Here is a 12,587-nt window from a genome sequence, read left to right as displayed (position 1 = left end):
TTATTTACTTCATTTTTATGGAAATAAATAAAACTCTAACTTCATTTAATAAAATCCCTTTCTCTTAAAATGTAAAATAATGAAAAACTGAAATAATATGGCATAATATGCCTTGTTATCCTATTAGTAAAATTTATGTATATATAGTATATATTATTTAGGGCCATGTGATGAAATATAAAAATCGATTTAATGGGTGAATAAAATGAAAATAACAAAAAAGGAAACATATGATAAAAACAAACCATGCATCAATGAAAAATTAATTAATGAATATTATGACATAATTCCACACATGGAAAATGAAATTGAAAATTTATTAAAAAAATTTAATGTTAAAAAATATGATCATAAAATAACAACTTTATTAATCGATATAATACAAAATGAAACTCTTAAAATTTTATTAAGTTCTAAAAAAATCCAAAAAAGAGCAAAGAAAACTGATAAACTTGATTTTGATCAAAAAAACGAAGACAATAATAATATCCTTAATCAGGCCTCTAATACCACTTCTCAAGAAATTGAAAAAAAAGAAACAATTGATAATTCACTTACTCATCCAAATGATGAACCAAATTATATTTCCAAAACTAATTCTTTTGATCAAAAAAATGAAGGACCTCAAAATTCTCTAAATATTGACAATGTTATACAATCTGAAAATTTAGAAAGCATTTCCAAAAATACACAATCGATCAGTGAAGAAAATGGCGGAAATATGGAAAACGCCAAAAATGACCAAAGTAAGGAAAATGAAATGGAGAAAAACTCTGAAGAGGTCCAGCCCAAGGAAGAGGAAAAAAACGGCAGTTTATTTAAAAAACTTTCTAGTTTTTTTTCAAAAAAAAATAACGAAGAAGAAAAAAAAGACCTTTCTAAAGATACAAAATTAAACAATAATAATAATAGCATACAAAATGAAAAAGAAAGCCTAGTAAATGATACGACACAATTAAATGATTCAAAAAGTTCCGAAAAAAATGATGAGCAATTTAGCATATTAGCCAATAATGACAAACCTGGTGAAATCCAAGAAATGGAAACAGCAAAAGATAACTCAAACAATAATAAAAGTAATCCTAATGATATTAATAATAATTATAACAACAATAAAATAGAAAATACTGAAAATATAAATGAAAAAAATAATCCATCTGAAGAAAAATTAGATAAAATCAATATCAATTATGATGGAACAGAACATGTCAATAAAAGTGATGAAAATAAAAAAAGTAACAAAAATGGAAATAACAATGCTAGCGATCAAGAAGGAACAGAAGAAGATTCTCTCATAATTGATGAAGAAAGTGTAAATCAGGCAATAAGAGAATATGCACTAAAATATATTTACAGAAAAAAAAATGTAGACTTTGTATATGATGATCCAACATATGAACAAAAAGATATAAATAATGTATTTGTTGATAGAAACATAAAATATCCAATGGGGTTCCCTCCACATCTTCCTGATGATTGTTCTATTAATACTATACTTCCCTCTTGGAATATTCAATATAATTTTACAAAAAAAAATAAAAGCAATCAATATAGACAATAACCCGATACTAAAGTAATGATATGAACAAATTTAGAAAAATGAAATAATAAATTGGCTATTCTTATTAAATTTAATGATTTAAAGTGACTTAATTATAATGCTGCAAACAATTTATTAAAAAAATATTAATTAATTATTCCTAAAATTATAAAAAAAACAAATATCGGAGTTTATAATTCCTAATTTATGGAAAAATAAATAAACAAAAAAATTTAATTTGTAAATACCATAAAATAATTTTCCTTAAAATCAAATTTGATGATAAAGAAAATAATAGAAAAATAGTCAAACAAAATATTATGACAAATATGTTTTTGTGCATCCTGTTTTTTATAACTCTATAAAGTTTTTAATGAGGAATCCATTCCGTGGCATCATAAAAGTTGTAGATGATTCTGAAGGAATTTCCTTAAAAAAAATTTTTTTTCTTATTTTTTTATCAAATGATTTATTTTGGTCAGTTATTATACCTTCTAGTTTTAATTTATAAACCAAATGTTTGAGCCATTTGCATAATTCCAAGTATCAATTCTAAACCTATTATAATTATAATAATTCTTTCAAGTCGTGAAGAATGCTTTTGATTAACGTAATCTAAAAATGAATTTAAATAATCAAAGGTCCATGTTAGTCTATGATTTAATAAATCAACTCTTTGTTTAATGTCAAATATATTTAATAAATTTAAAAATAATTTTTTTTGATATTCATATTCCCATAATGGTTCAGGAACATCTAATATATCTTGTTCGATATTTAATTCGTATCTTAGATTATGTAAAGTAATTTTTGAATAAAATAATTGTTTAGACAATAAATCTAAATTGCTTGATTTTATTTTTTGTTTTAAATTTTCGATATTATTATTTTCTAATAATAATTTATTTTCTATTTTTTTTTCTAAATTGTTTAATCTTACTGCACTTAATAATCCAAAAGAAAATGATATTTTATCAGTACATCGATAATTATTTAATGTTAAATAAATAATAGAATTGTTTACATAACTTTTATTATTAACATTTTGAACTTCGAGTTCTTCAAAATCGTATGTATCTATTAATGTATTTCCATCACTTATATTTAAATGAATTTTACTAAAATTTAGAAAAAAAATTATATTTGTTTTATTCATATTCCAAAACACTATACAACCATTTTTAAATATAATAATTGAACTGTTTTGCTGATTAAAATGTTCACAACTTTCTACATATAAATATGGCTCTTTATATATAACTTGTGCTCCTACACTTTCATATAAATTCTTTAAATTGTGTAAATTAAAATTTTTACCTAAATAATATGCTATTACATTATTTTCTGAAATATCACATTTATCATTTATAAATGGCTTTACATTGCATAATAATTTTTCTCTTTTTTTTGTTATCTTCTTTTTTGTATATATATTATTAATACTCCTTTCTTTATTTGAATGATGAAAATGCATTATACTATTCGATAAAAACGGTATGCTTTGGAAAAGCATACTTCCTCCTTTTATTTTATTCTTTAATCGTAACATATTTCAATCTCGTTAATATTTTTTATTGTATAAATGTTTTATCGCCAGGATGAAGCGACACATTGAATGATTTGCTCGATCTGTTCATATCATTCGTTACAATTCCCTTCGAATGTTTATCACCTTAAAAACACATTAAAATGACGAAATAACATGTACATATGTATTTAATTTTATTTTAAAAAACAAAAAAAATGTATTAATATAATATTCTGACTACACACAACTATAGTATGTATTTTGTGTAAATGCGAAATGGGTAGCTGCTTAACATTCTACAACAGTATTTCATTGTTTTTATGGTTATTAATTAAAATTTAGGGAAAATTGTGACTATTTTTCATTTTTATCATTTTATATTTCGAATTAATATACAAATATTTTTCATATGTATTTACATATAAATAAAATGTAATCAAAACAAATTATAACAAACTTTTTGAATTAAAAATTATAAGCATTATTTTTTCGTCAACTGTTGCAATTATAGGTTGATACAAAAATAAATAAAAAAAATAATAGAAATAATATAGAATAAACCATTAAGTTTAAGGCATTATATTCGATCATATTAGATCTATATATAATATCTCATTTTAATTATCATTATTTAAATGTAGGTGCTCATTTTGATATACCCCACTACATATTATGATATATGCATAGTTTTATAATTGTATTATTGTTTTTGTTTTTGAGCCATATGTTATATGAAGCATATTTTTCTCTTCAAACTTTGAATATAATTTTTAAGTGTATATAATAAAATGATCCTAAAAAAAATATAAAAAGGGGATGAAAAAAATGGTATCTCAAATAAAATTGTTATTTAGAGATATTTATAATTTTTAATTGTAGAAAATGATTATGAGACCTTTTAGTGTGCCATCTTATTTTATATTGAATTCGCCAAAAATAAAATATAAAACATATATATATGCATCATATACTTTTAATTATAATTTTCACAAATTATTCACATTAAAATACTTCAGGTATATTTATATATAGCCTATAATTAATTTTATATTCTCATAAAAATAGGAATAAAAAATTGGTACTTATTCAAATACACTCATAAAAAACTATTGGGCTCGTAACGGAAAATAAAAATAAAAGTAACAATATAAAGCAAAATAAAATAATTGTTGGAAAATTTGAATTTATATTTATTTGACACTATTATGGGTGCGCAGTATTGAAGATAAAAATATCAAATAATATATTATCTATATATTATTTAAAATATTAAGAAAAAATAAATATAAATAAAATGAAAATTAATTAAATGCTCAGTTCTTAAATATATTTACTATTTTAACATTAGTAGAAAACCCAACAAAAAATATAAAGCATATGGAATATATGAAGAATGCACGGCTTTACATTATGAATATATTTTTGTTTTCTATATAATATTTTAACAGAAGAAATGTTAATAAGTTTTATATACAAAAATGTGCAAGGGAATTTTCTTTACATATCGTAATTGAAAATTTTTTTATTAATTTTTTTTTCATAACAAAATTATATTTTTTGTTTTTACATTTTTTTTTATATATCTTTTTAATTATATTTAGTTGAATGTGTAATTAATATGAATGATTAATGGATTTTAAACATTTTTTTTTCTGTATATGAATAGCTTATATAAATGAATATTTTAAATACTATGGTATGATATAATATAATATATATAGAATAAAAAATAAGTAAAAAAAACTTGGCTCATGCCCAAGTGAATGAACATATTGGAATTTAATGAGAACTAAATACAAAGCGTACAAGAATATAATAATTGGGGATCAATTAATTAAAAGCACAAAATAGGAGCATATAAATTTCTAAAAGTCAAGAAACATCTATAAGTTGTATCCATTTGAAGAGTTTAATATAGCGGGTATTTATAGAGAGAGAAAATAAAAACTAAATATTATTATTTTTTGTTTTTTCTCACTCTCTATTTCTTTCTATACTTATTTACAAAATAAATTTACATGAATTTTTAGAGAATAATGGATTTATCGGGCCCAGAAGTTTGGTACAACAATTTGCCAAATGTGACAAAATATATGATAATAATAATTTTTTTAGTTACTTTATTAATAACATGCAATTTATTAAATGTAGTACATATATTATTAGATTGGAATTTAATATATAATAAATATCAAATATGGAGAATTTTTTTTAACTTTTTTTATGTGGGAAATTTCTCACTTTCTTGGGTATTTTTTATGTCGTTGTTTGCTCAATTTTCATCATCTTTGGAAAAAAATGAAATGTTTTCGACACCTGGGTCATATTTGTATTTTATAACTATCCATTGTATTTTTCTATCACTAATAAGTATTATGTTCTATTGGCCAAGAGGTAAGACCATACATTAATAGAAAATTTATATGCATCATGTAATTAAGCACATAATTAGATACATATAATTAATATAATTTGGGCTCATTTTGCAGGTTATCCATTTTTAGGAAACTCCCTCTTATTTGCAATAATTTATTACTGGTCTCGAAGAGAAGCATGGAGTCACGTTTCGATTTATTTCTTTACAGTTAAAGGATACCAATTACCATTCGCCTTAATATTTTTACACTTAATAATGGGGCAGTCATTATGGGGAGATATTATGGGACTTTTATCGGGGCATTTTTATTATTTTTTAAGAGAGATTCTTCCAAGAGAAGGTTATATTTAAAAATAAAAAAATAATTTAATTATGGTATACCAATGTTTTTCGTTTTTTCCAAAACATTTGCATCAGTATATATCTTTATTCATTATTTTTTGAGCTTATTTGTTTTCATACCATTAGTGTCTTTACAGTTCTAATTTTTTTTTATCACTTTTTATGTACTTAGGCGGACCTAATCTCGTGGAAAAGACGCCCAAGATATTCGAAAAAATAATGATAAAGTTAGGAAATTTCACGATAAATAATGGAATAAGAAATAATTACAACAGATATGGATATTGGCGTACAAATAATCAAACACCAACAACCAACATGGGGTCAAGAAGAGTTTTTATTGGGAGAGGTATGAGATTAGGCGGTAGTTGAATTTCTTTTTAAAATTCCTAAAATATTTATATTTTCTGCTCACATTTAATTATCGACATATCAGTTTGTAATTTTAACTAGGCATATGCACATATATAGATATACAAAGATATTTTTTCCCTATATTATTTTAAAATATTCAATACAAAATAAATGAGCTAACATATTTTATTATAATTCTATCATATATACACATATACCGATATAAATATTTGAATAGCCTAATATTATTATCTATTATTTTTTTATATTTCATTTCATTATTAATTTTATTGATATATAAATACTATTGAATATAAGTCCATGTTTCATAATAATTATACTGTTTCAACCCTTCTTGTATTTATATTAAGCATTTTTTTTTTTATATTTTTTCTATTAATTGTTTGTTTAATTTAATTTTTAAAGTACATAATTTATTTTTCATCATATAGTTTTTTTTTGGGATTACCAATTGTTAATTTTTTTTGTGTGCCACAATTTTTTGAAGAACTCATATGCACATTCCTGTGCTCTTGAACCTTTAAAATATATATGCGCACGATGTTCCAATTAAGATTAATTTATTAAGCTTATAAATTTATGCGGAAAGAAAAACAAAGGTATTTTTTCGTATTTTAAAATAGTTCTTAGTTTTGTTCTTTCCTTTTAATGTAATCCTCTTTTTAGTAAATACAAAACCATCGAAATGCGCACTCATTTTATAAAAGAAAATAGTCATAAATAAGTATGCATGCAATTTTTATTATTTTTTCCATTTCAACATATTCTCTTTTTCATTTTTCAATATTAATAATAAAACAAAAAAGTGAAAAAAAATGAAAAAAAAATGAACAAAATTATGAATAAAAACATTTTAATATATTAGATATACACCTTATTGCAAAAACTATAATTTATTTCTTCTTTGTTTCATTTTAACAGTTATAATCTTAAGGAATATTGTAATAGTATTTAAGTGAATATCCTGGTACTCTTTTCTACACATTTTTTTAAATTAGCATTTTGTTTTGTCTTATCAATGGAGCATATTTCCATATATAAATATATGAATTAGATTAGTTTGTTCATATTAAAAAAAAGTGTGAATTATATAATGAATAAATGAAAATGTAATATAACAAAAAACAGACTTTGAAAAGTCTAACTATGGAATTCGAAAGAAATGATGAAATAAAAGGGGGGGACAAACAAATTTATAAAAAGGAAAGAAAATGCTGCATTTGCATGGTTAGTGACTTTTTTTATCCTAACATGGGAGGAATAGAAATTCATATATTTGAGTTATCTAAGGAATTGATAAAAAGAGGTTAAGCAAATAAAATATTTTTTTAAAATCCAAACAAACAAAAAAAATACACAATTATTATACATTCAAATTTCATGTATGCTTATCCAAACATTTAATTTTTTTTTTTTTAAAGGATTCAAAGTGATAGTAGTTACACATTGTTATGGTAATAGGCACGGAGTTAGATGGATGGGGAATGGGATCAAAGTCTATTATCTACCTTTACAAGTAATGACAGATACTGTCATTTTTCCAAATTTCATAGGAATATTGCCTTTGTGCAGAAGTATAATATATAGGGAAAAGGTTGATATTGTTCATGGCCATCAGGTACATGGCTACACTATTTTACAGTAATGCATTTTCATATTTATAATATGTATATACATATGTATGCCCATATTTTTCAGGCCGGATCACCATTAACTCAACAATTTATATTACATACCAAGTCCTTGGGAATCAAAACTGTATACACAGATCATTCTCTCTACTCTTTTTCAGATAGTGGATGTTTACATATAAATAAATTATTAAGATATTGTATACACGATATAGATCACTCTATATGTGTTTCACATGCTAATAGAGAAAATTTTATTTTGCGTACCCAAGTAAACCCTTATAAAACTTCAGTAATAAGTAATGCAATTGATAGCACAAAATTCGTTCCTTGTATAAATAAACGTCCCAAACCTCCAAGAATAAATATAATAATAATAAGTAGATTAACATATAGAAAAGGTGTGACTTTAATTGCCAAAGTCATTCCTTTAGTACATCAAAAATATCCTTTTATAAATTTTATAATTGGAGGTGATGGACCCAAAAGAATAATACTTGAAGAAATGAGAGAAAAATATCGATTACATAATTCGGTTAGTTTATTAGGAAAAATAAAACAAGAACAAGTTCAAAATATTTTACAAACTGGTCATATATTTTTAAATGCTTCTTTAACTGAAGCCTTTTGTATAGCTATTATTGAAGCAGCAAGTTCTGGTTTACTTGTTGTGTCAACTAATGTAGGAGGAACATCCGAAGTTTTACCTCAAGATATGATTATTTTAGCAAACCCAGATCCTATTGATTTATCTAAAGCAGTTGATAAAGCATTACATAAACTTAAGGATGTAGATGTAAATTTATTTCACGATAGAGTAAGTTATCGAATCGTTATATAAAACTTTTTTATTACGCATATATTTTCTCTTAAACATTTCCTTTCATTTTTTCACCATTTTTTTCTCCGCCATTTGCAGCTTTCCAAAATGTACTCCTGGAAAAAAGTCGCTGAAAAAACTGTATGATTAAAGACATAAAATTTATATCACCATTGTTGCTACATTTATTAAGTGTCACATCATGGTTTTGTATCTCTACATATGAAAACAAAATATATTTCCCAATTCCAGGAAAAAGTTTATACAACAGTTATGTCTTGTTCAAATGAGTCATTATTAAATAGGATACAAACGATGTATGATAATAATACCTTTTTTAGTATGGCATTAAAAATAAGAAAACAATAGATATGCAAATATATATTTAAAAAAAAAATGGAAGCACATTTGTCTCGTTATCTTTCCTTGATACTCTTCCATAAGCTCAATTATTTTATTTTTTATTTTTTTAAGGCAAAATTTGCATTTTTCTAATCATGGTGAGCCATATTTATTGCAAAATATTGGAGTGGATAGTCCCAAGGTAAGATAAAAAAAAATTAAGCAACTTACCTATTCATTCTGCCTTTCTAATATTTTCACCAAATCGATGGGTTATGTCATATTCATTTTTTTATTTTTTTATTAACATTTTTAGAAAAAACATAGAAGAAGCTATTAGTTTCCCGCATCTGATTGAAGATGAATAATTACGCACTCTTAATACAAAATAACCAAAAAATAAAAAGAAGAAAAACATAAAAACACATACAAAAAAACAATTCAATAGCATAAACATTCTACACATATAGATGACCTTTTTGCTAACTTATATATACACATAAATGTAATGCATATTTGAGACTTTATTTCATACTTTCATTTATATTTGTGTCTCCAATAAATTATATTCATGTTTTATAGTATTATAATTTAAAACATAATTGATATTATATTGTGCTTTAAATTTTAAAGGGAATTGATTATATCTAAAATTTATGTAATTTAATAATAAAGCTTCATAAAACTTATTAGTAAGCTCAAGGCATTTGTTTGAGTAATTGTAATGAATTATATTGACATCTATTAACCCTAATAGGACTGGATTATTTAATTTTAAAATATTTTTGCAAAATACTTTTTTTTTTTTTATAAAATATCTTATTACTTCAAAAATTGTAAAATGAAATTCAACATAATTTAGTCCCCTTTTTTCAAAATCGTCTTCTTTAGATTTCCTTGTACTTTTACTAATATTGTTATTTTCATCTACATTATAGGAATTATTATTTTCTTTCATTCTCTCGATGTGAGGTAAAGAAAAAAAGTTTATGATTTTTTTTTCAAAATCTAAAATAAAAGTATGCAAAACATTTTGATGAATATTTTTTAAAAAATTATATTGTTTTTCTATTTTTTTATAAGCGATAATTTCTTCAGTTGTATTGTCTAGACTTATATCTGGTTCTTCATCCATATCATAAGTAATGTTTTCTTTTTTTTCTTTTTCAATTTCTTCCCATATTTTTTTTTCGTTAAATTCGCTATTTAAATCATATAATCCTTTACATACTATTTTTATTAATTCTATATTACCCCCAATTATTTCATAAAGACATTTACATATTTCTTCTTTATTTACAAAATTTGGCATCAAAATAAATTTAATAATATCATAGGACATATTCTCTATTTCTATTATATTATTTTTAATCATTTCATAGTTTTCTGATTCGTTCAAAGAAATCATTTTCTGTATTTCTTTCAATTCATCATTGTAATATTCTGTGTTATTACTAGAATTAGCTATTTTATCAGGGGGTATGGTATAATTCATTTTTGAATAATTTATCTCTTTCATATTTGTTGAGTTAGGAACATTTTTATTCTTACCATAATTTAGAGGTGATTTATAAAATAAATTATTAACATAATTGTTGTATAAAAAAATTGTCTTCATCATTTCCAAGTTTTTTATAGAATGAGCAATAACTGGGATGTTATATTTTCTTAAATTTTCGTCCATAAAATTATAAAAGAATTGAAAATTTTGAGAAGGTTGTGGGCCAATGAATAACAAATTAAAATTATAAAAAATAAAAAAAAAATTATAACCATATTTATTTTTTAATAACTTAATTAATAGGAAAAAATATTTATAAATATATAATCCGCTATTTGAATAATGTGTGATAATATTTTGGGAATTTCTTGAATAATATAATTGTTCTTCATATTGTGCAATAAGCTTAAGAAAATATAAAAAGGAACTAAATTCGTTTAAAAAAGAACAAAATACATTTGGGTTTAATCTTTTTAGTAGTATATTCAAAAAGGACTCCAAATTATCATAACTAAATTTATTAGTTTCTATTAACATTATATAATTCTCTATTGTAGTTTTATCAATATCACTCAAATAGTCATACATATTTGCTCCATTTTTTTTATTTTTATTATTTAAAACATCTTTAAAAAAGTCCTTAATTTTTGTTAAGCTTATTATATCATTATTATTTGTATTCATAATTTCTTTATATATATCTTCCAATTTTATATTTTTATTTTTTATATCATTATTCATTTCTTTTAATAATTCATGTCTTAAATAATTTTCCAAGTTGTAAATTACGATCGAAAATGGCATCACATTATTTTCACATTTCGATTTAAAATCATATTCAAAAAATATATTTTGTTTCCTTACCTTGTTCATTCCGTCTACATTTATTTTTCTCATATATACTTCAGTGCGATATCCCATATTTTCTTCATTATATTTTTTTCTTTTTATATTAATTGATTTTTTTTCTTCATTATCTTGAATTTCACGATTTAAAAATATTTCCTTCGATTTTTCGATAAAAAATTTTTTCCCAACCCCTTTCGGTCCTAGAATAAAATAGAAACTATTTTTTTTTATTTCATTTGTATTATTGTTCTCAAAAATATTTGTTATTCTATTTACATAATCCTTTTTAATTATTTTTTTCCATTTGTTTTCAAACTTTTCCTTATTAAATTCTGTGGATTTATTATTAACTTTTCCTCCATCCTTTGTGTTATATTTACAATAACTCAAAAAAAAACAACCATTGAAATTATTTTTCTTTATATTATAATTCCTCTCTATAATTTGTCTTCTTCCAAATAATATCATTTTATATTATTTTTTTTATATATCTTTCTTGTTTCCTTTAAAGTCATTATACACTCATTTCGCGCATTGTATTATCATTAACCATTTATAAATACTATATATTTTATGTGCTTTCTTTATTCTATTTCTTAATACTTTTTATTTTTATATTTTTTTTTTTTACATATTTATTCATTGCCCCTTTTTCATAATTATTTATTAAAAGAAATTAGAAGAAACCTAAATAACTATATAGTAATTACAACATCACAATAAATTTGTAAAATAATAAAACCAAATTTATAGGATTTATTTTTAAATATAAAAGATTATTCGTTTAAAATATTTTGAAACAAACCCCAAATGAAATCATGTAAGAAATAAAAAAAATATACATTATATAACTTTGACTTTTAATATTCCTTCAAAGTGTGAATAAAATAAATGCAAACATTATATATATTATTCTATTTTATTTCATCATGTTTTATCAATTTATTTTATTTTTTATGATAAAAAATAGGGGAAAACAACGGGGCAAAATAAGAAAATTCGGGAAATGCAAAATGTATTTGATAGGGAATATACAATAGCGCATATCTTATAATATTTAACTTTTTTTTCATTGTTTTTTATACACACATAAAAAAAAATATTCTTAAAAGCTCAAATATTATTATTTTTATTTCATTAGTCAAGTTTCGCAATGTCTCGTTTACTCATTTTTGTTTGTGTTAATTTAAAAATGCAACGTTGTGTCAGTATATTCTAAATTTTAGTAATACATATATATACACACATACTTGTTAAATATTTTGAGTACTTTACATTAAAA

The 12,587-nt window shown here is 22.5% G+C and overlaps 5 protein-coding genes across 5 annotated transcripts; 3 read left to right on the top strand and 2 right to left on the bottom strand.

The window, feature by feature from the left end:
• Positions 1 to 205: 205 nt before the first annotated feature.
• PBANKA_0516500 (conserved Plasmodium protein, unknown function) lies at positions 206 to 1,561 on the top strand (the record flags this gene model as incomplete). The annotated part of the gene is made up of 1 exon (XM_034568414.1): positions 206 to 1,561. The coding sequence occupies one exon, from the start codon at positions 206 to 208 to the stop codon at positions 1,559 to 1,561; it is 1,356 nt and encodes a 451-aa protein (XP_034420406.1).
• A 484-nt stretch (positions 1,562 to 2,045) lies between these two features.
• PBANKA_0516400 (conserved protein, unknown function) lies at positions 2,046 to 3,089 on the bottom strand (the record flags this gene model as incomplete). Its single annotated transcript, XM_034568413.1, has 1 exon — positions 2,046 to 3,089. One exon carries the CDS (start codon positions 3,087 to 3,089, stop codon positions 2,046 to 2,048), a length of 1,044 nt encoding a protein of 347 aa, XP_034420405.1.
• A 2,015-nt stretch (positions 3,090 to 5,104) lies between these two features.
• On the top strand, positions 5,105 to 6,159 carry PBANKA_0516300 (DER1-like protein, putative; the record flags this gene model as incomplete). Its single annotated transcript, XM_034568412.1, has 3 exons — positions 5,105 to 5,462; positions 5,558 to 5,785; positions 5,960 to 6,159. The coding sequence occupies 3 exons, from the start codon at positions 5,105 to 5,107 to the stop codon at positions 6,157 to 6,159; spliced, it is 786 nt and encodes a 261-aa protein (XP_034420404.1).
• A 1,149-nt stretch (positions 6,160 to 7,308) lies between these two features.
• PBANKA_0516200 (phosphatidylinositol N-acetylglucosaminyltransferase subunit A, putative) lies at positions 7,309 to 9,323 on the top strand (the record flags this gene model as incomplete). Its single annotated transcript, XM_034568411.1, has 7 exons — positions 7,309 to 7,468; positions 7,584 to 7,780; positions 7,861 to 8,610; positions 8,713 to 8,754; positions 8,866 to 8,953; positions 9,088 to 9,157; positions 9,272 to 9,323. 7 exons carry the CDS (start codon positions 7,309 to 7,311, stop codon positions 9,321 to 9,323), a joined length of 1,359 nt encoding a protein of 452 aa, XP_034420403.1.
• A 173-nt stretch (positions 9,324 to 9,496) lies between these two features.
• On the bottom strand, positions 9,497 to 11,773 carry PBANKA_0516100 (conserved protein, unknown function; the record flags this gene model as incomplete). The annotated part of the gene is made up of 1 exon (XM_034568410.1): positions 9,497 to 11,773. One exon carries the CDS (start codon positions 11,771 to 11,773, stop codon positions 9,497 to 9,499), a length of 2,277 nt encoding a protein of 758 aa, XP_034420402.1.
• Positions 11,774 to 12,587: the final 814 nt, after the last annotated feature.

Source organism: Plasmodium berghei, assembly GCF_900002375.2.
Source record: "Plasmodium berghei ANKA genome assembly, chromosome: 5".
NCBI classification, from domain to species: Eukaryota; Apicomplexa; class Aconoidasida; order Haemosporida; family Plasmodiidae; genus Plasmodium; species Plasmodium berghei.
Note: the sequence above shows the minus strand (reverse complement) of the source record. Positions and strands in the feature narration are given on the sequence as shown.